General features: G+C 33.3%; 1 protein-coding gene across 1 annotated transcript; it reads right to left on the minus strand.

Annotated features, from left to right (window-relative positions):
- Positions 1-5,891: 5,891 nt before the first annotated feature.
- Positions 5,892-19,225, minus strand: LOC123301424. The gene is made up of 3 exons (XM_044884162.1): positions 17,131-19,225; positions 16,595-16,869; positions 5,892-5,897 (listed from the first exon to the last, which is right to left on the minus strand). Exons 1-3 carry the CDS (start codon positions 19,223-19,225, stop codon positions 5,892-5,894), a joined length of 2,376 nt encoding a protein of 791 aa, XP_044740097.1.
- Positions 19,226-22,367: the final 3,142 nt, after the last annotated feature.

Genomic DNA, 22,367 nt, shown 5'->3' on the forward strand with positions numbered 1-22,367 from the left:
TGAACATAATGTTGGATGAAGAAATTTACATAAGTACACATCGTGCTACTTTTTCGGTTGAACGATTATTTTTTGGGTTATCAACTGCACCAAGTCTATTTCATGCAGTTTTCGATCCAATTCTAAGCGGATTACCCGGTCGTGCTGCATATTTTGATGACATAGTCATTTTTGGTAAAATAAAAACGAATGCGAACAAAATTTGATAACATGTCTAGGTCGATTACAAAAATACAACATTACACTTAATGCAAGTAAATGCAAATTCTTTGAAAGAAAAATAAAATATTTAGGGCATATTATATCAGAAAATGGGTTGGAGAAAAATCCACAGAAAAAAAAGCTATTATTGAAATGCCTGCACCGAAAAATTTACCAGTGTTACGTTCATTTCTCGGAATGGTACAATTTTACAGTCAATTTATTCCGGATACAGCTACATTACTACAACCTCTAGATCGCTTACTTCAAAAAGATGTTAAATTTACATGGTCAAAAATGTGCGAAAATGAATTTCAACAATTAAAGAAAGAATTGTCAAGCGATAAAGTACTTATTACATTCAACCCTAACTTGCCTGTAATCTTGGAAACGGATGCGAGTCCATATGGATAAGCGGTTGTGATGTTACATAAAATTAATGGTCAAATGCGACAAATAGGATTCATATCACGAACGTTATCCATAGCAGAGCAGAAATACAGTCACCTAGATAAGGAAGCTACAGCTATATACTGGGCTACAAAAAAGTTATTTCAATACTTATACGGATGTGAATTTACGTTTATTACGGATAGTAAACCATTACAACAGTTTAAGTACAAAATTATATATCGCGCAGGGAAACTAAATACGATTGCAGATTGTTTCTCGCGGCTACCATTAACCAAAACGGAACATAACAAAATCGACGAAATTTTTACTATTTGCGATTATACAGTTAATACATTAAACTTAGCCAAACAAACAGTTACAAGGATCTACAAGTCGAAACCTCAAAAGACCAAGATTTACAAAAGCTCATTAGAGAAATACAATTGCCAAATAGTGACAAAGTCGAATACTCGCTGCATCAAGGTATTATAATGCGAGGTCAGAGAGTTGTGATTCCGCGCACACTACAGACATACGTATTAAACCAATTACATGGTACCCATTCAGGAATTGTTAAAATAAAACCATGGCCAGATCGATCGTTTACTGGAAAAACATTGATCAAGATATTGAAAACGTTGCACGATCATGTAAGGCATGTGCAAGTATACAAAGTAATGCCTCGAAAGTACCAGTACATCCATGGGAACGTCCTACTGGAGTATGGCAGCGTATACATATTGACTACGCAGGTCCGATCGACGGTAAACAGTTTTTGATTGTCATTGATGCATATTCAAAGTGGTTAGAAGTAGAAATCTTTACGAATCCCCCTACTACGGTAACATTAATTGAAACTTAAAAAAAAAATTTTTGCCAGACAGAGTTTTCCTTAGTGTGGTAAGATTAGATTTATAAGATTTTAGGGTTCAATATTATAAGAGAATTATGCAATAAGTTTTTCATGTTTATATAATTGAATTTTATATATATTTTATATAGTATATTTTATGTTTTTTAAGTTAAGGCGGGGAGACTGTCTGACTGACTGACGTATTGTACTTAATATTATACACACTCTGTATTATTATACACATGATTTACATCAATTATCCCAATTCCTCCCATATCATACACAACAGTGAGAGTAATACTATCGTCAGTAAATCAAACAGTAGCTAAGACTTATGGAGTTAGATAAATCAAAAGTTAGGTAAAAATGTAAGTGCTAATAATGTTATTGATTGTCTAATTATGAAAGATGTTAGGGTTACTCCACCCACACAAATACCTGACACTTTTGTTGACTTCTTTAGTAATGTTGTTGATGAAAACAAAATTGAAAATATTATAAAAAATTTCAAAAAAAAGCGGAAGGTGTTGATGGAATTAACACCAAAGTTCTAAAAATAATTAGTAAGTTTATTAGCAAATCGTTAGAATTCATCTTCAATAAGTGCATGATTAGTGGTATATGGCCTGATGCTTTGAAATGTGCAGAAATCATACCAATCTATAAAGCTGGTGATAAGCATAAAACTACTAACTATCGTCCAATTTCTCTAATTTCTAACATAGCCAAAAAATTATACATGTACGAATCTATAACGGGCTGTAATATTATTGCTGATATAATCAATATGGATTTTTAAAGAACAAAGGCACCAAGGATGCTGTTGAAGCCATCACTGATTTTATTTATACAAATCTAGACATAAAAAAACCAACAGTAGAAGGTTTTTTGGATTTAGCGAAAGCTTTTGACACAGTAGATCACGTCCTTTTCTTAAATAAATTGTATAAATAAATATGGAATCAGAGGTGTTGCTATTGATCTAATTCGTAATTATCTCACTAATAGGTATCAAGTAGTTAAACTTATAGGAGTAAAGAGCAAGTCACGCAAAGTTCAAATTGACGTGCCACAAGGCACAATATTGGGATCGCTGCTTTTCATTTTATACATGAATGATATTTTTCAATGATAATGAAAAATGATAATAAGAACTTCCTGAAAATTGCTTGGCTGCCTATGCTGATTACTCCAATAGTCAGATCAAAAAAGTAGTTTCATAATGCAATTTACTGCAGCAACTTGATAAAATTGAGAAAAGGATGTGTAATAACTATTTAACTTTAAATGTAGATAAAACAAATTACATAACTTTTGGTTCATATAAAGATAGCATACCAGATAATTTTGCGCTGAAGATTTATGATAAGATTATTAATAGGACAGTTGTAAGTGTATTTGGGTATAACTTTTGATTTTCATATGAGATGAGATAAGTATGTCAAAGATGTTATAAGAAAAACCAGATATTTCATGTTTATTTTCTTTAAATTAAAAAATGCAATTAATAAAAAAGCATTAAAGACGAGTCACTATGCATTAAAAGAGAGCATTGTAAACTATGGCATTACTGCCTGGGGGGGGGGGGTCGTTATAAGAATGTTGCGAATGTATATACTAGCTAAAATTCAAAATAAATTAATGATAAATTTTTATTATTCTTATTGTAAAGACTAATATAACAATTATAAGGGTAAAGTCATCCAATTATCAGGATAAAGAAAAATATTTCACAAAAAAAAAACAAAATATATAGCAATTAAGTATTATAATCAATTACCACAGTTAAAGTCTTTAAATATAAAAAATAAAATGAATAAAGAGAAAATTCAAAATAATAAAGTGGATCGCAACGATTGATAACTAAAACACGCTTACTTTTGAATTTTTGCGTTAATTTTAGCACTGTAATTATATATAACTAGCTGTACTCTTTCACGCTTCGCTTTGGCACATTATGGTTGCATGGAAATAGATGAGAAGTTTAACAGCTTGTAAATTTTATAAAATTTTACAACTTCCCGATAAAAGAGTTCATATTGTTCATCCCCACTTTCATTCCACTCCCATATCCTATTCCGTCGGGGGTTATAGTAATGGAGGTAATGTACACGTCATGCTCTTTTATTCGATGCCTTACTTGGGTATATTTGAAAATAATTAATTGTTCATCCCCACTTACGCCGTGGTTAAAAATAGATAAAAACCATCCTCTAAGCGGGTTGTATATCGTGTAAAAATTTGAGCTGAATCGATGCAGAACTTTTTGGGTTTTTGAAGCGTACACAACAAACATAGCATTTATATATATATATATATTTTACTTGTTGTATAGATATAAGTTTTCCTGTTATAATAATTAATTAGAATTTTTTTTTCTTCCAGGCATATGTACAGGTGTTATTGTAACAGATCTAATTGTAACAGATCTATAGGTACATATTTTGTATATACTTATCCTGGTTAATAATAAATAAATAAATAATAAATACTTCGAGCAACGAAATAACAACAAATTCAAAAATTTATTAATTGAATTTGTCTTGTATTTAACATGATGGTGAAGCTACTAGCTTAACGTTAACCTGGTCCTACCGTCTTAAGTTTTGGTCGTATTCTGCTAAACGGGTTGAACAACATAATCGGGAATAAACCATCTAATTAACACATAAATAGCACAAAATTATCATACATTTTGCTGTTTTGTGCTGGCATTACGATTTGGAGGCATTACAAAATTGAGAATAGAGCAACTAAATAGCACATAAATAGCACTAAATTTTTTGGGTAGAACGAATTTGGTTTGTGATGGTAAGGGTTGGGGACTAGGGTGACATGGGTTAATTTATGTGCATCAGAAGTTACCATATGCGTTTAACTTTAGAAATCGCAATATTTATAAATTGTGTGACAGTAATGATAAAGATATTTTTATTATTGCGAGTGTACATTTTCTTTTGATGATAGCAATGTATCAATGAAAATAGATATTAAATTTGAAATTAAATCTGAAGGATGAAAATAGATATTAAATCATTAGATACTAAACAAGTTTATCATTCAAAGAAAAGGCATGTATCTGGTGAGCTGAGAAATGAATATGGGAAGGCTATGGAGTTTATGAAAACTGAAGTTTTCAATAGGAAGCTGGTTGAAAAATTTCATGAATATGGTCAACAGATAACTTCTTATAATCCATCAGTAAGTATTCTAAACCAAATACGCCATGAAGCAAAAAAAAAACGTCTTGGTATAGAGGAAGACTTGTGGTATGCTCTTAGAAATTTAACAAGGAATAATGTTGAGCTCAATCCAGTCATTAAGCAAATTGGTTTTGATAAATTTTTTGTGATGTATTGGACACCTGAACAAACATGTTTATAATGATCTTTTGAATTTAAATCCTATTGTAATCAATAGATGCAATAGGGAGCATCATTCGAAAATTACGTCTGAGGAAAATCATTATTGTGGCCCAGTATTTTTGTATCAAATCGTAACATATATTGGTTTCCTAATAGTCCCGGTTTGCCAAATGTTGTCCGAACGATGCGACACAAAAATAATTGAGTTTTGGATAACTGAATGCGATTTCTTCTAAGGCGAAGAAACCTTTAGAAGTTGTAAGTGATATGTTTAAAGCCTTACAAAATGCTATATGTTTGGCTACTAATCATATCAGTTACAAAGAATATTTATAGTGATGTTACCAGATTTTAAGCGGTAAATTCGTAAATTTAAGTACACCATATTTACGTATAGATATTGCACATCTCATTCATTGGGTATCCAGACTCAAATGTTTTATCAATAAAAACTTCCCGATCAAAGATTTTTATTTTAGAGCCATTGGCTTTATGAGCAATTTAGAAGTTTTTAAAGATATCGAAAAAACAATGAAAGCTCTAATACATATAAGCCAAAATAAAATAGGTTGTAAGGATGATATCAAATGGATGTTTAAAAAAATTTCAATTTGACGATGCAACTATCAATTATAATGAAGTGGAAATTATGAATGCATGTAATCATAAAAATAATTGTGAAAATCATTTAACATGTCACGAAAATGAGATAAATGTTGATGTACCTGATGAAAAACATTTATCTCGTTGCCATGACATGATAAATGTTGATAAAATAAAAATAAAAATCATCCAGACAGCAATCGTATGAAATTAGCGTCAATAATATAGTGTCAATTCAGTGAAACTATAAAAATTTATAAAATTTTATCAAAATAAACTGTTACTAACATCCGACTTAATAATCATAACAAAAACAAACAACATAATCAACAATTATGGACACAATGGATAAAAAATTAGACAATATTTATTCAGCGTTAATGAAGGAACTATAAGATATAAAATCTTTATGTAATAATATTCAAGAAAAAAAAGAATGTCCGGAGAAAAAAAGTAAACGATCAACATCAGAAATATTAATTCTAAAAAAATAAATTAATAAACAAAACTTAATAATTCACGGTGTGACAGAAGGCGAAAGGGAATCAAATTTAGAAAAAAAAATTATACACCTCTTCAATCAAAATTTGGGACTGAACATAACACCAAACGACATTGGACAGGTTTACAGACTAGGAAAACCTGGATTAAATAAACCAGTAAAAGTATGCCTGTCAAACTATAAAACCAAAATAGAAATTCTCAATCAAAAAACCAAATTAAAAGATAGCAGTATTTACATAAATGACGATATCCCTAAAGAACTAAGAATTCAATACAGTATTCAACGTCAAGAAAAAAACAACAATGAATGATAAAAAAGGAAAAAAGGATTCCTCGAAAAAATAAGCTAAGAACCAAAAAAAAAAAAAATCAACCCGCAAGCCAACTCCTCAAGCACAAAAAACTCAGATCAATTCACAACAAAACCCTTCTCAATGTTATAACTCAAGCAAAGATACAACAATATGAAAGGGATAAAGTGAACCGGACCACTGGATTTTATTTTGGAATTGCCTTGGATTAAAAAATTTACTAGAATTAGACTCGGAACAGCAATAAGAAGTTAATAAGTAGGATATCCTTTTAATTAACGAAACATGGATTTGGAAAGATTATGTGAATGACATGAACTTTTTAATGAATTATAAATGTCACCATGTAAAAGCAGTTAAGGAGAAATCATTAGGGCGGGCAAGTGGGGAAATACTTGTATTTACAAAAAAAATTTTGAATATCGAAATAGTTGATAAATCCAGCTTATGGATTGTCATAAAATTTAATAATGGGGCTTAAATTGTGATTCTAATTTTTCTTTACTTAAACGCTAGCTATGATATATCGGTATATTTGAACATGCTAAATGATACTATAACAGACACATCCACTTCAATAGGCCTAAGATGTTAATAGCTGGAGACTTTAACACAAGAATTGGCCTCCTGAACGATTTCTCTGATAAATACGACTTAGAATTATTTCAATATACTTCTATTTCACCATCAAGAAATTCATTAGACGATACAATTGATAAACGAGCTCCACACCTTTTGAACTTCATAGAGGAGGCGGGTCTTATAGTTTTAAATGGTCGCACGGCAGGGGATACACCCGCTAAATTTACATACTGTGCTAGCAGAGGTAAAAGTACATAATCGACCTGGCGTGGGTTAACGAAAACCAAATAAACGATCTAATAGACTTTTATATCTCAGATTTAATTTTAACCTCAGGCCATTACCCTTGTGTAATAAAACTTAAAAATTTTAACAAAAAATTCACCAAAAAAAAAAAAAAAAAACCAAAAAAAAAAAAACAAAAAAAACAAATTAGTACTCAGAATAACTTCAAATGGTGTAACTAAATAAAATATATTTATGTAACTGAAATGAATAATCTGTCAAACGAGTCTAATAATAAACCTACCGCGGAAATAAGTGAATTCATAATAAATAACATTAAAAAGTAGGCATATCAGTAATTACCATAAACTCCAAAATCAAAGCTACCAATCCTTGGTTTACAGACAACCTTATATCGTTAAAAAATCAAGTAGTTATTGCCCATAAAATATACAGGAAGGGATACAATGAGGAAAATCGTGTAAACATTATAAAAATAACAAAAGATTACAATTACCATTTAAAGCAGAATAAAAGACATTTCTTCGAAACAGCCCAAAAAACAATTGCAAATGTACGTAATAGTCAAGAGTTTTGGAAAGTCACAAACCGCTATCAAAAGCTTGGGAAGCTCGGATTGGGAAGCTTACTTCCAAGAACTTTACGGTATAGCATACGATAATGTTAATTTAACGTCGTTAATAAACAATAAACCCTTAGATGATTCATTTCTAAATAGCGACATCACAAGGACGGGAAAGCTGCCGGCCCTGACGGGATCTCAGCGGAATTTTTAAAAATTTTACCTGAAAAAAGTTGTAAATGGATTTTAGACGCTTTCAATTCCGGCGTGTACGAAGGCTTAACTTCTCTAAACTGGTCCGAATCTCGGCTATGTTTATTATTCAAAAAAGGAGATCGCCGAGATCCTAATAATTATAGAGGAAACTCTCTATTAAATAACATTACAAAAATGTTCACTACAATCATCCGTAATCGTATACAAGAACGGATCGGTACACACCATATCTTAAATGAATATCAATTCGGCTTCAGAAAAGGGCGCGGGTGTCGCGATGCTATTTTCACACTCTCGAGTGCTATAAATATCAACATTCGTCCCACTAAGCATTCGACTCAGTACAACCTTCTATGGCAGAAGCTATATAAAATAGGTATAAGCACTAAAATTATAAATACTATTAAATCGCTCAACAATAATGCCATTTTAAAAATTTTTTCAAACGGAAAATCTAGCAATAATATATAAATAAGACAAGGAGTACTCCAAGGAGACTTCCTATCACCTTTGTTGTTTATTCTATTCATTAATGACCTATATGATTTTATGAATGAAAATAATATTCGAGGCATTAACATCAACGGTACGACCGAAAATTCCATTTCTAATGTATGCAGACGATCTAACACTTCTTGGGCATAGTAACGCAATTTGCAAAAAGCCCTTACCGTTTTAAATTCATATTGTAAACAAAACTGTTTGAAGATAAATACAGATAAAACCAAGATCATTGTTTTTAGAAAAGGTGGTCGAGTCAGTCATATGCCTCTATTCACAATTGAAAACCAAACGATAGAGATAATAAATGAATACAACTTTTTGGGTATAATATTTTCCTCTACGGGTATCTTCAACAAAGCTGTTGAAAACAATATACGAAAATCCAGCATAGCAATTCATAGTACTAGGAATTTAATGGCCAAATCCAAGCTCCAGAGCTGGGATGCTAGAATAAAGTACTTTGATAGCATAGTCGCTTCAACTCTGCTATACGATGCCGAGACCTGGTGTCCGAGATATATGGAAGAACTAGAGAAAGCGCAAGGCTGTTTCTTTAAAACAGTGTACAACTGGCAATCTAATACGCCAAACTATATAATCAGAAGCGAAACCGGGAGAACTCACTTGGCCGTGCGCGCCTTGGAGCCAACTTTGAGTTGGCTGTTTAGTATAACGAAAATGAATAATAATCGCCTAGCAAAAATTTGCTACAATAGGCTAAAAGAATTAGATTCTTCCGATAGCACAATGAGAAAATATAACTGGTTTGGTCAACTCAAAGCAACTTTGAATAGAATAAATAAGTCATACCTCCTAGAAGAGCAAAATAGCGAATTAATAAAAAAAACACAAGAAATAATTCTGAGGGATTACAAAAACTTGTGGCACACTAGAGATAAGCAAAGAATTCTAGAATCCAGTTTTAGCCCGTTATATCAAAACATGATAACTAATGATTTAGTAGAGCCATACCTAAACTATAATATGAACTTTACAAAGATAAGACTAATTAGCCAATTGAGAACGGCAGGCATTTTAACAATAAAAATCACCGCTAATAGCCTTACGCATAAATGCATCATCTTAACTTGTCCGATCTATAATTCCTTATGAAAACACTATTTAGAAAAATACTTAGTCTCAAACCTCAATTTAGAAAACAAAATGATTAATCTTCTGACAAACCCTACGACTAATAAACTAAATGACATATATTATTATGTGCGCAACGCAATAAAAATGAGAAGCTTCATCCAGTTCGAATAACTAAAAAAGGAAAAATAAATGAATAACAAAAAAAATTATTCATCTACAAATTTAGAAATTTAAACAAATTAAAAAAGGAAAAATAAAAAAAATTATTCATGTATAAATTTCGAAATTTAAACAAATTACTTTACAAATTAACAAACAGGACTGTTCAATTATTTTCTTAAACTAAAAGTCTGTATACAATTTAGGCAATTTAATTAATGTGTAAAATAAATAAAACTAAACTTAGTATGTATTAAGGATACTACTAATATATTAATTATAAGATTAGTGCTAAGCAACTTTGTAAAAGAAATCTGTAAGACCCCTGTAAAGCTTAATTGCAAAATACAGAAATATTATTATTATTATTATTATAAATGTTGATGAACTAAAGAATTTGACTTCTACTAATGAAGATTTATCCAGTTATATAGAAGATCTTTTCAATCAAGAGCAAAGTGGAAACTCAAATGTTTCTATTAATTTGAACGACACAAATCCTTATTATTTACCTGATATTAACAAAAATCTAAAATTATTATTTAAAAAATTTCCGGCATGGACAAATTTTATGAGGAGGAATTACAACTCCGAACATCTCGTAGCAACATTTTCACGTTCAGAAAATTATTTTAAACATATTAAAGATATCGTTTTAACAGATCGTCAACCATTAAGAGCTGATTCATTTATAGTTGAGCACACTAAAACTATAAAATCCAGAATGATAGAAGCAAGAAGTACTTAAAAAAATAAAAAAATAATTATAAACAAATTATATTATTGATAAGAATAAAGGTCAGAATGTGCTCAATTATATTGAAAATAGGAAAAATCAGGTAATTGTTGACGAATCTGTTAAAATGAAATTCACTGCCAAAAAAGACTTTATGCATGTAACTAATAATTATTTTGAAAGATCTAAATTCTTTTCTACTCCAAAAGATAACGATTCTGGCAATAAACCTAATCAAGACTCCAAACCAAGAAACCAACTACAACCAATCTAAATTCAGTTTAAGATTTAAAAAAATACGATTTTAGAGACATTTTACTTCATAAAAACTCAGAAAATAATTTTTCAATCATACTCAGTGAAAAACCTGGTAACAAAAAACCCATTGGGCTAGGTTCTAGGACGGACCCATTTGCGATACACTTTTTATCTAATAAACAACCTGTACTGCATTCTTCATCGCAAACTATGGGTCCGCCGATAAAAAGAGGGAAGTTTGTCACTGTCACTGCGTGTCCAGGCGCGCAGATATTACATGGAAACGCTAATGACAAAAATGAAAAAATTTACTAACAAAAAAAAAAAAAAAAAAAAAAAATTAAAAACGGCAGCACTTTACCCCCGTGTTAAATAAACAAACTTAAACTGTACCTTATAAACACGTGCCCATTTGACAGTTTAACAGAAGTTATATCATTCACATACCTTAAATTTAAAAATTTTAAAGATTTCGTAAAACCTAAAATTAGCGAATCAGAATTAATTCTCAGCTTTAATTTTGTGTGCACGGCACGAATTCTAAATCCGGAAATAAATAACCACATTGACTGTCGAGACGACATTTCTAGGCTATTTGGGAGGCTTATGCTTAATCATGAGTCAATAAATGAAAAAACACCTTGCTCCGATTGCGGATTATTCCAAGTAAGGCGAATGTCTATATTAAATGTGAATGCCACATTAGTTTGGAACTATGGTTTCTGTCATATGAGATGTATTAGCAAGATTAGTTAATTGTTTGACGACTACTGTTACATCTCATATTAAAAGTTTTTTTAAATAAACAGTTGTGGTACCCCTGATCATATATGAAACAATAACAAATACGAAATACGATATATAACACATGGTAACATAACCATACAGACATATTCATTGTATCCGGCAATCAAGCATGTACTGAAGAGGTCAATAATAAACGTGATTAAAGCTAGTATTTTCTTTTAACGATTTTCCTTAATTATCATACAACATGGCACAGTCGTGTGGAAATTAATATTTTTCGAAAATATATAAAACGTTAGTGTTAACGGATGAAGAAAAGAAAGTGTACAAAACAGTGTTACAAGAATTAAAAAGATATTTTACTCAAAAAAAGAATGTGGTTGACGAAAGATTTATAACAGAAGGCAAGAAGGAGGTGAATCGTTTGATCATTTTGTAACCGATCTAAAAAAGCTGATTAAAAGCTGCAAATTTGTAGAATCCGATTCAATGATTCGTGATAGAATTATACTGGGAATCCGTAACAAAACCTTCCAGGAGAAATTATAACATATGGATAGTTTAAATTTTAAAAAAGTTGCAGAAGTGTGTCGAGCAAATCAAATTGCTAGTGCTCAAATAAAATATGTATAAGGTACAAAATGTGAAAATAAAATTGATGCCATCAACAAAATCAATTCGGGACTGAACAAGACGAAATTAAGTAAATGTAAGGACAGTAAGCAAATGAATAGAGATAGCAAGAGAAACAAGTATGTCAAAGTTGCGGTTTCAATCATAGGTACATCACGAAATTGTCCGGCATATAACAGGAACTGCAACAGCTGTTCGAGGTATAGGCATTTAGCAAAAAGTGAAAGAAATACAAGAAAAATATGTGAGTGATTGGATTGTTCTTTGGACGACGAAATCACATTATCAAGTATTATAGTGAATGAAGTGAAAAACTGTAATGAGTGGAGTGAATTTTTAAAAATTGGCAAAAAATTAATTAAAAATAAAAATCGATACAGGCTCACAAGCAAATATAATACCTAAAAAAATATACGAGATTATAAATTTTGATAATAATCAATTAAAATTAAATAAATGTAACATAACTTTGGAGGCCTATGTTGGGTTTAAAATTTTATCATTAAGTTCCACAAATGTGGACTGTATATTATAAGGATTATAAGGATAGTAAAGTTAGAATAAATTTTATTCTAGTAGAAGGAAACGTTACCTCATTACTGTGTCTCTCAAATTGCATGAGATAAAATCTGATATTCAGAGTAAATTGGATTTTAAGTATAAATAAAGAAAAATTTATTAAGGAAAATAAAGATATATTTACAGGACTAGGTGAATTTAAAAAATAATGTACATTAAAATTAAAAAAAATGCTTAAGCTGTTGCGAAGGCATCACGTAGAGTACCATTGGCAATAAAAGATTAAAAGCTCAGTTAGATAGCTTAGAAAAAGGAGGTATAATTTCCAAATACGATGAATCTACTGAGTGGCTAAGCAACCTGGTAATAGTGGAAAAAAATGATAAGAGCTTAAGATTATGTCTGGACCCTAAGTACCTCAATGAAGCTTTCGAGCGTGAATTTTGTATTATTCTTACACTTGATGAAATACGCTCGAAGCTTCAAGATCAAAGTTATTTTACAGTATTAGATTTTAAAGATGGATTCTACCAAGTTAAACTAAGTGAAGAGTTTAGCAGGCTGTGATTTTGGTACAGTATTTGGTACCTATAAATTTAATAGACTTCCTTTTGGGCTGAACCGTTTTTTTAAAATCAGAAATGAATTATATGTTCTTGACAATTTGTAGTAAAAGTAGTAGTTGTATTTGTATTATATGTAGTTGTATTTATATTATATATACCTAAAACTTTGCGGGCCCCAATGCTAAAATTTCTGCATGAAATGCATTTTAAAATTATCAAAACTCAAAAACGGGTCAAAGAAATTCTATATTGCCCTGGGAGACATAACGGAGACATTGAAAATCAGCAAGATCAGTAGATTGTTTGACGAATACTGTTACATCTCATATTAATAGTTTACTAAATAAACAGTTGTGGTGCCACTGATCATATATGCAAAAATAAAATATACGATATATAGTGTCCGACCGAAGGTCGATTTTTGGCCGAAGCCGAAGCCGATTAATCGGCTATCGCCACAACCTTCGGCCGAAGCCGAAGCCGAGCCGAAGCCGAAGGTTTAAAAACATGATTTTAAAACTTAAATATCAAAGTTGATCTCTAGAAGTTCATTTAGAGGTTATGATCTTGAGAAGTTGATCTAAAGATGATTAAAACAATTACCTTGAAATTTATTTCAAAATAATAACATTTAGTACAATTCGTTCAATTCTGACGTTTGCTAAGAATCTTCGGCCAAAGCTTCGGCTTCGGCCTGAATTCAGGCCGAAACCGAATGTTTGACCGAAGGTGTTTTTTTTGGCCGAAGGTGGTCGAAGCCGAAGCTTCGGTCGGACACTAACGATATATAACACGTGGTAATAAAACCACACAGACATATATTCATTGTATCTGGTAATCAATCATGTACTGAAGACGTCAATAATAAACGTTATTAAATTATCATACAACAGTTTCGATGGTTTAGAAAGAAGTATTTTAAATTAAATTTTAAAAACCAGTTTTTATTGTAAAAACTGTAAAGCACAGCCTGTGGTTTGTTTTCGAAGTACAGGGTTTAAGTTATTAACGAATGCCTGGTACAATGAAAAAAGTGACAACAAATTAGAAGAACGTAAGCGTATTATAAAGGCAGCAGCAATAATTGTAACAGAATGTATTCGGTCTAAGGTGTACGAGACAAATCATTATCCTCCATTAGACAAATTTTTTCAAGATGTCGAGTCAGATATCGATATATATATTAACCTGAAACTTGCGAATTTTTCTGGATGGTATAATTTTAAAAAATAAACGAGGGTCACTTGACAAATGGAAGAAAAAAAGCATTGCTCTCGTACATTCTATTATTGCCGCAGTAAGGCCGAAATCTTTTATATCATTGGTTCAGGTAGCAGTATTTTTATTTCAAAAATATGGATCTCGATGATTGATAAATACTTTATCATCTCTCGGATTTTGCTCTTCTTACACTAAAGCAATGCTGTTCGAAGTTTCAGCTATAATGCGCTCGCCATTGAATATCGATGATTAATCGTTTTCACAGTTTGTTTTCGATAACGCCGATTTCAACACGCAGACATTAGATGGGCACAACATGTCGGGTACGAAAATCAAATTAGGAAAATTAGCTGGTGCTTACCTTATTATTATTCCTTGGAAAACATAACTTTATTTAAATTATTATATTGGCGCGATATCGTCCATAAAACACATAAAAACTTTATATAACACGTATATTGTTTAAACTGGTTTTTAACTCAACGATCAAAACGTGTATTAATTAAACTGGCTTTTAACACACCACAACGATCAATAATGTATATTGATTAAAGGTGTGTCTAGATCACGCACATAATTTGCGCATTGTGCGTTTGTGTAGGCACCAGTGTAAAGGGAATGGTTTAGGGATCCGTACCATAAGGAAGGTCCATACATTACCCCACACCAAAATGAACATTTTTCAACTGCAATGGATTGCACCTTTAACCATTTAGACAATTGTGAAATCGGCGATTGGCAAACCATATTTAAAACAATTACAAATACAAATAAAGATGCTATAGCGATAGCATTTGGCACTTTTCCAAAACTCGAAATTAAAATTAAAATAAAGCACGGGACAACATTTAACAGGAAACGGGACACAGGAAACACTAAGTGGACTGTATAAGGTTACGGAAGGACAGGGAGTATCAACAATTTACGAACGGGTCGGGTGAGATGGCCGGAACTAGTTCGCAATTTAACGATTCGAACTACTCCATCTTTCGCCGGCAACAGGGCAGTAATTCTTGCCAATGGCCATTTGATCGGGGGCTGGTTTTCGACCATGATAACCACGACATCACCCACTTTTACATTCTCAACGTGATCCCACCACTTTTGTCGTTGAATTAAAGTGTGCAGATATTCACGGGACCACCGTTTCCAGAAATGTTGGGACACTTGGGATACGATTGGACGGTACATTGCTAATGTCTGGTTCAGGGCGAGACAATAACGGGGCTCCGATCAAAAAATGACCAGGAGTTAGACAAGAAATATCGTCAATGGGACAAGAAGCAGAAATACCCAACGGACGTGAGTTCAGGATGGCCTCGATGCGCACAAGAAGGGTACAAAACTCTTCGTATAGCAAGGCTCTATCAGATAAGAGACGTTTTAAGTGGTATTTAACCGACTTTACCCCGGCTTCCCACAAACCACCGGCTGACGGGTTGGCTGGAGCGTTAAAAACCCACTCGATTTCCCGTCCCAAAAGGTAATCCGAAAAAATCTTACTATTTTCTCTGACAAATTGAAAAGTTTCTTCCAGAACTCGAGACGCACCTACAAAGTTCGTACCTCGATCAGAAAACATAGTTTTGGGCAAACCTCTTCTCGCAATAAAACGATCTAGAGCGGCAAGAAAACAGTCAGTAGAGAGAGATGATAATAGCTCAAGGTGAATAGCTTTCGTTGAGAAGCACACAAAAAGGGCAAAATAACACTTATTAATTGGACTATTTCGTCGAGATCCATCTTTTATGGGATATGGACCGGCTAGATCTACCCCAGTATGAACAAAGGGTCGACCTTGAACGAAACGTGACGCAGGCAAACTGGACATAAATGGCTGATTAGGCTTGGCAATAAAACGGACACAACGAGTACATTTGAAAATGATTTTACGAACCAGTTCACGCACCCGAGGGATATAATACGATTGTTGGATAAGACACTGGACAATTTTATTACCACCATGTAGGCTGGTAATATGAAAATGTTCGACAATGAGCTTAGAAAGATGACATTTGGCAGGTAAGATAAAGGGATGGCGAGCATCATATGACACTGGAGCTTCGGCTAAACGACCCCCCACCCTGAGGAGATCATTATCGAGAAAAGGTGTTAAAGAGGGAAACGATTTAGATCGAACTCCTTGACGGACAGAATCTATTTCGTGTGACAAATAAAAATGTTGAGTGATTTTTATTAATACTATTTCGGCGTTTCGAAGCTCGGCGACAGATAAACACTGGAAATTACGTTGTTCCTTGGGAAGCGAAGTGTTTTTCTTAAATCTCAACATCCATGCTATAACTCGCTTGGCTCTAACAAGAGATGAGAAACGTTCTAGAAGAAGAACAACACCATCATCTCCACCTGTAACATGGCCTATCAATGATGGGCCAACCTCTTTTAGGTCGGGCAGGTCTGGAACCGAGGCTACTTCTTGGCTTGGCCATAAAGAAAAATCTTCGCGCAAAAAATCGGGACCTGACCACCACAACTTATGGTTAACAAGCTGACTTGGCATACAGCCACGACTGGCAATATCGGCAGGGTTATCAGCTGTGGGAACATGGAACCATTGAGATGGTAAAGTCCGATCTAAAATGTTAACAACACGATTAGCAACGAAAACCTTGAGTAAATGCGCAGGGGTTCGTAGCCATGACAAAACTACCATTGAATCTGTAAATAGGTAAAGCTTTTCTATATGAAGACGAGCGCGGAGTGGCAATAAAGATTCTATAATCTTAGCAAGCATGCAGCTGGCATTTAACTCAAGGCGGGGAATAGTGACTGGTTTTACTGGAGCGACTTTAGTTTTAGTACGGATCAAGCTAATCAACACGCGTTGATCCGAACAAACGACTCGCAAATAGACAGCAGCAGCCATTGCAGAGCTAGAGGCATCAGAAAACCCAACAAGCTCGGGTGGATGAATGTAAGTGTCGAGAATATCACGTGGAATTTTGATGGTTTGAAGGCAAGGCATTTCTTTGGCAAACTGACTCCATTGATCAATCATACGAGACGGTAAAGGATCATCCCAGTTGATTCCTTGTAGCCAGATTTTTTGCATCAATATCTTCATCCAGATAACTACAGGTCCCAAAAATCCTGGTAAATCATAGGTACGGGCAATTTGTGATAAAACTTGGCGTTTAGTGGTGCAATTAGGGATGGTTTCAATTCGATAGCAAAATACATCATCCTCAGATATCCATTGAATTCCAAGAACTTGAATAGTTTCAATGTCACCAAATTTGTGAGGCTTTTCCTTATATTCGTGAGGTAGGTCACTTAGAACGGCGGCATGAGAGCTTGCCCATTTTCTTAACTCAAACCCAGCCGTCGATAACAAAGCAGATAAGTCGGCACGTAGCTGACGGGCTTCAGCAATGGAGGAAGCTCCGGTACACACATCATCGATATACATGTTAGTTTCTAGAACTTTAGCAGCAGTCGGATATTTAAATCCTTCGTCTTGAATTAATTGTTTCATCACACGGAGGGCATGGTAAGGCGAGCTAGTAATGCCAAAACAAACACGGGTTATCTCATACTGTTGTACAGGTTGAGAGGGATCGAAACGCCACAATATCTGCTGAAACTTACTATCTCTTGCATCCAATTTGATGGCTCTATACATTTGTTTTATATCTCCTGTGATAGCAACTCGGTGCAAGCGGAAATTCAAAACAATATCGTTAATACTGTTTTGAAGCTTAGGACCGGCTAATAAAGTCTCATTTAAAGAAGGGAAGGTGGCATTGGTTTTCTCAGCAGGGTTAAATACAACTCTAACTTTACTTGTGGAGCTATCTTTCGTAACTCCATGATGGGTCAAAACATAAGACGAGTTCTTCTCGGCAGGTACCATGTGACCCGAACTGAGGTAATCTTGAAGATTTGCATGGTACAAATCTTTAAACGTAGGCTGTTTTTCTAAACGTTTTTCTAATTTAGTTAGACGATTCAGTGCAGAGACACGGTTATCACCTAGCTCCGGAGCTTCACCATTACGAAATGGCAATCGTACAATATAAGCTCCATCGGAATCACGGCGATGAGTTTTGACAAAGTGTTCCTCACACTTAACATCTTCTGGGTTCAACGGAGTTTTGACAGGCAATTCTTCAACTTCCCAAAACTTCTGTAACTGGTACGAAAGGTCTGTGTCAGAGTGCATTATATAATATGATTGATACTCATTCGATGACATCGATGGACATTCACCCATAACAAGTGTTCCGAACATGGATGGAACCAGAGAGGGATGACCAGGAACTACAGGTTCCGAAGTCAGAAGGTTGGCGTAATGTTGTGCGCCGATGAGCATCTCAACCGAAGCAGGGCTATAGAACTGAGGATCGGCAAGTTGTAGCTGAGAAAGTTTATTGACAATATTTTGTGCAACTGGGACGGCAGGAATTTTAGTTGCTATAGTTGGTAACACAGCCGCTTCAACGGTGATAGAGAACGGACTATGTTTTGAGTTGACAGTACAAACAACAGTACCTTTGGCTGGTTGGGGTTTCCCGGATCCTATACCCGAGATGCGAATGTTAGACGCTGTCATTGGTAAAGTAAGGCGATCCTTGAGTGATTGGGAAATAATATTGATCATACTTCCTGAATCGATTAAAACTCGGACATCATGATGATGGCCAAATACATCAGGAATACTAACTATAGCAGTTCCCAATAGAATTTGCTTATGCTGATGTACAGACGGCGAAGGCATAATATTACCTGACAGTGCAACGGTAGGTTCACTGGCAGATGATATAGGAGGAATATTGGCTTTACTATCATTATGAAGCATGGTATGATGGGCTTTGGAACCACAATGTCTGCATGAAAATTTAGAAGAACATGTCGATCGAGCGTGTGGTCCAAAACAGGAAAAGCATAAAAGTTTTTTACGTAAAACTTCATAGCGTTGCGAAATAGTCATATTACCAAACTGACTGCATTCTACGACTCGGTGAGATTTAGCACAACATGGACAGGTGTGGCTCAAATCTGCAGGCTTGGAAGAGGTTGATTGCACACTAGGCTTCAGCGGAGGAGAAGCATGAGCAACCATGGCTCTTTTAACTGGAACTTTCATAGAACCCATCGGCTTAGGTTAATTTGTCTTTGCTGACGAAGAGTTAATTACCTCACATGTAGCAATACGCCCTTCTACAAATTTACGGATATCGGCATAAGTTGGTACAGTAGGATCGTTAGCTCTTGTATCCTCAAAAGCTTGACGTGTTTGAGGATCAAGCAGCCTAAGAGCCATGAACGAAATAAGAAAATCCGAAACACTAGTTAAAGCAAGGTTGTTTAAAGCTTCCACTTGAACATTAAAATCTTCTAAAAATCCTTTAAGTTGACTTTCTTGCGTAAAAGGTTTTACAGAAAATAGCTTCTGACACACATTAGATGCAATAACTCTTTTGTTTGTGAATCTAGCGACTAAAGTTTTGTAGGCAGTTTCATAGGAATTTTCCGCAAATGGTAGACCTTGTATGGCAGTCAGAGCAGTGCCGGAGACGGAAGAACGTAGATAGCTATACTTTTCAATTGTTGAGAGATGGCCTTGATTATGAATCAATGTATCAAATAATGATTTAAATGAATCAAACTTTTCATAAGTCCCATCAAATGTCGGCAGAGTGATATGAGGCAATTTTGGTTTGATTGTTGGGGCGGAAGGAGTTGAAACGGTTTGTGGTTCAGGCCAAGAAGCTTCCGCAGCTCTAACAGCATAGAACAAATCATCAAATGCCTGTGAGGATGCTAAAACGTCTGATATTCGATGTTCTACAGCTGCTAAGGGGTTTGTTTCTAATATTTTATTCTGAACGGCATCGAATTCGGAATATGCTTTGTCCAACGTTTTACATCTTGCTTTAAATTGCCTGCATATGTTTAAATCATTCAAACGAGGAATTAAATCGAACGCTTGTTGTATACTTTGAAAATATCGTTCCCGCCTGGCAATTAAAACCTGGAGATCGGAAGCCGCTTTTTCCTGACTAGTAGGCATTTTGATGATAAAAAAGGAAAAAAAAAACAAAACAATTTGGAAAACAAAGTTTAAACAAGAATAATTTAATCAAACCACCTATTTATCAAAAATCGATCAATTAAACAAGCAAATCCATCAAATAAATAAATCACAAATATAAATTAATAAATTACTCATTCAATCGATCAATTGTTAACAAGTTTGGAAAACAAAGGGTTTATCCAAAAGTGATTTAATAAAACCGCCACTTATTCAAATGAAAATCAATCAATCAATCAGGCAAATTTACAAAATATCAAAATCAATTAATTAATTAATAAGGCAAATTTATGATATATCGAAAATCAATTAATTGATTAATCAGGCAAATTCACAAAATATCAAAAAATCAATCAATTAATTAACCAGGCAAACTTATGAAATAACAAAAATCTATTAATTGATTAATCAGGCAAATTCACAAAATATCAAAAATCAATCAATTAATTAATAAGGCAAATTTATGAAATATCGAAACAATTAATTAATTAATAAGGCAAATTTATGAAATATCGAAACAATTAATTAATTAATAAGGCAAATTTATGAAATATCGAAACAATTAATTAATTAATAAGGCAAATTTATGAAATATCGAAACAATTAATTAATTAATAAGGCAAATTTATGAAATATCGAAACAATTAATTAATTAATAAGGCAAATTTATGAAATATCGAAACAATTAATTAATTAATAAGGCAAATTTATGAAATATCGAAACAATTAATTAATTAATAAGGCAAATTTATGAAATATCGAAACAATTAATTAATTAATCCATCAATTTGTTAAAAAAAACAAATGAAATTCATTTCGACATGATTGTGCAATAAAATGATATCAAAACAACACAGCAATTGTATAACATATTTTGAGTCAACAAATCCAATAAGTTTTATAATGTTTGTATTTTGTTCTTGTTTCAAATAAATTTAAAAATTAAATTTCAAAATAAAATATTCAATTTCAAATTAAATAATGGTAATTAATGGCAACCAAACAATTAGGTAAATGTTCACTCTGGCATGGCAATAATGTATCCCAGGGAATAACAATAAAATGGGAACGGGATTCGGCTCAGACAGGACCAAATAATGTCGGGTACGAAAATCAAATTAGGAAAATTAGCTGGTGCTTACCTTATTATTATTCCTTGGAAAACATAACTTTATTTAAATTATTATATTGGCGCGATATCGTCCATAAAACACATAAAAACTTTATATAACACGTATATTGTTTAAACTGGTTTTTAACTCAACGATCAAAACGTGTATTAATTAAACTGGCTTTTAACACACCACAACGATCAATAATGTATATTGATTAAAGGTGTGTCTAGATCACGCACATAATTTGCGCATTGTGCGTTTGTGTAGGCACCAGTGTAAAGGGAATGGTTTAGGGATCCGTACCATAAGGAAGGTCCATACACAACACTTTTCATGCTATGGGTGGTATCCATTGTATAACACCTAAAAATGCGATTGCTCCTGACCAAAATATTGAACGATTAAAGCAAATGCCGTCTGCAAAAGTTGTAGGTACTTTTGGTGCCATTGAATTAAAAACATTTACGAAGAAAAACGATACGGACTTGAAAACAATAAAGATTCAAGATCTTGGTAGCATTCGTGCGGTAGCGAAGGAGATAATACCATCAGTTTCCGATTTATTATGGCTATATGGAAAATCGGTTCACCTGCCTAACATACCTGGATGGAGTGGATTCATGGAACAGCGACAGCAGAACTGCTCTTCGAAAAATCATTTATTGGGTGCTTACCCTTTATTAATGCTCCACCGAGTGATTATGACATAATTTTAACTGCTCTGTTATTTGCTAGTGAAAAATATGAGTCATTACATCAGCATACTTGTTTTGTCACTTTTGACCAGCCTTTATATTTTAAGGCGCGGGAAATCATTTCTTCATATGATGAGAATTCCAAATTGAATAATACTGTCACAAGACTCAGTGGATTCCATTTGTTAATGTCGTTCATTGAAAATAAAATTAAAAATATAATAATAA

This window comes from Chrysoperla carnea, chromosome 5 (genome assembly GCF_905475395.1).
Source record: "Chrysoperla carnea chromosome 5, inChrCarn1.1, whole genome shotgun sequence".
Taxonomy (NCBI): Eukaryota; Metazoa; Arthropoda; class Insecta; order Neuroptera; family Chrysopidae; genus Chrysoperla; species Chrysoperla carnea.

Bases quoted from the DNA above. Each gene is read 5' to 3' on its own strand.
- LOC123301424 (XM_044884162.1), bottom strand. From the start codon at position 19,225: ATGACTATTTCGCAACGCTATGAAGTTTTACGTAAAAAACTTTTATGC. The intron at 16,870-17,130 runs GTTCGGATCAAC...TTAACATTTTAG, and splicing joins TGTCTATTTGCGAGTCGTTT to ATCGGACTTTACCATCTCAA.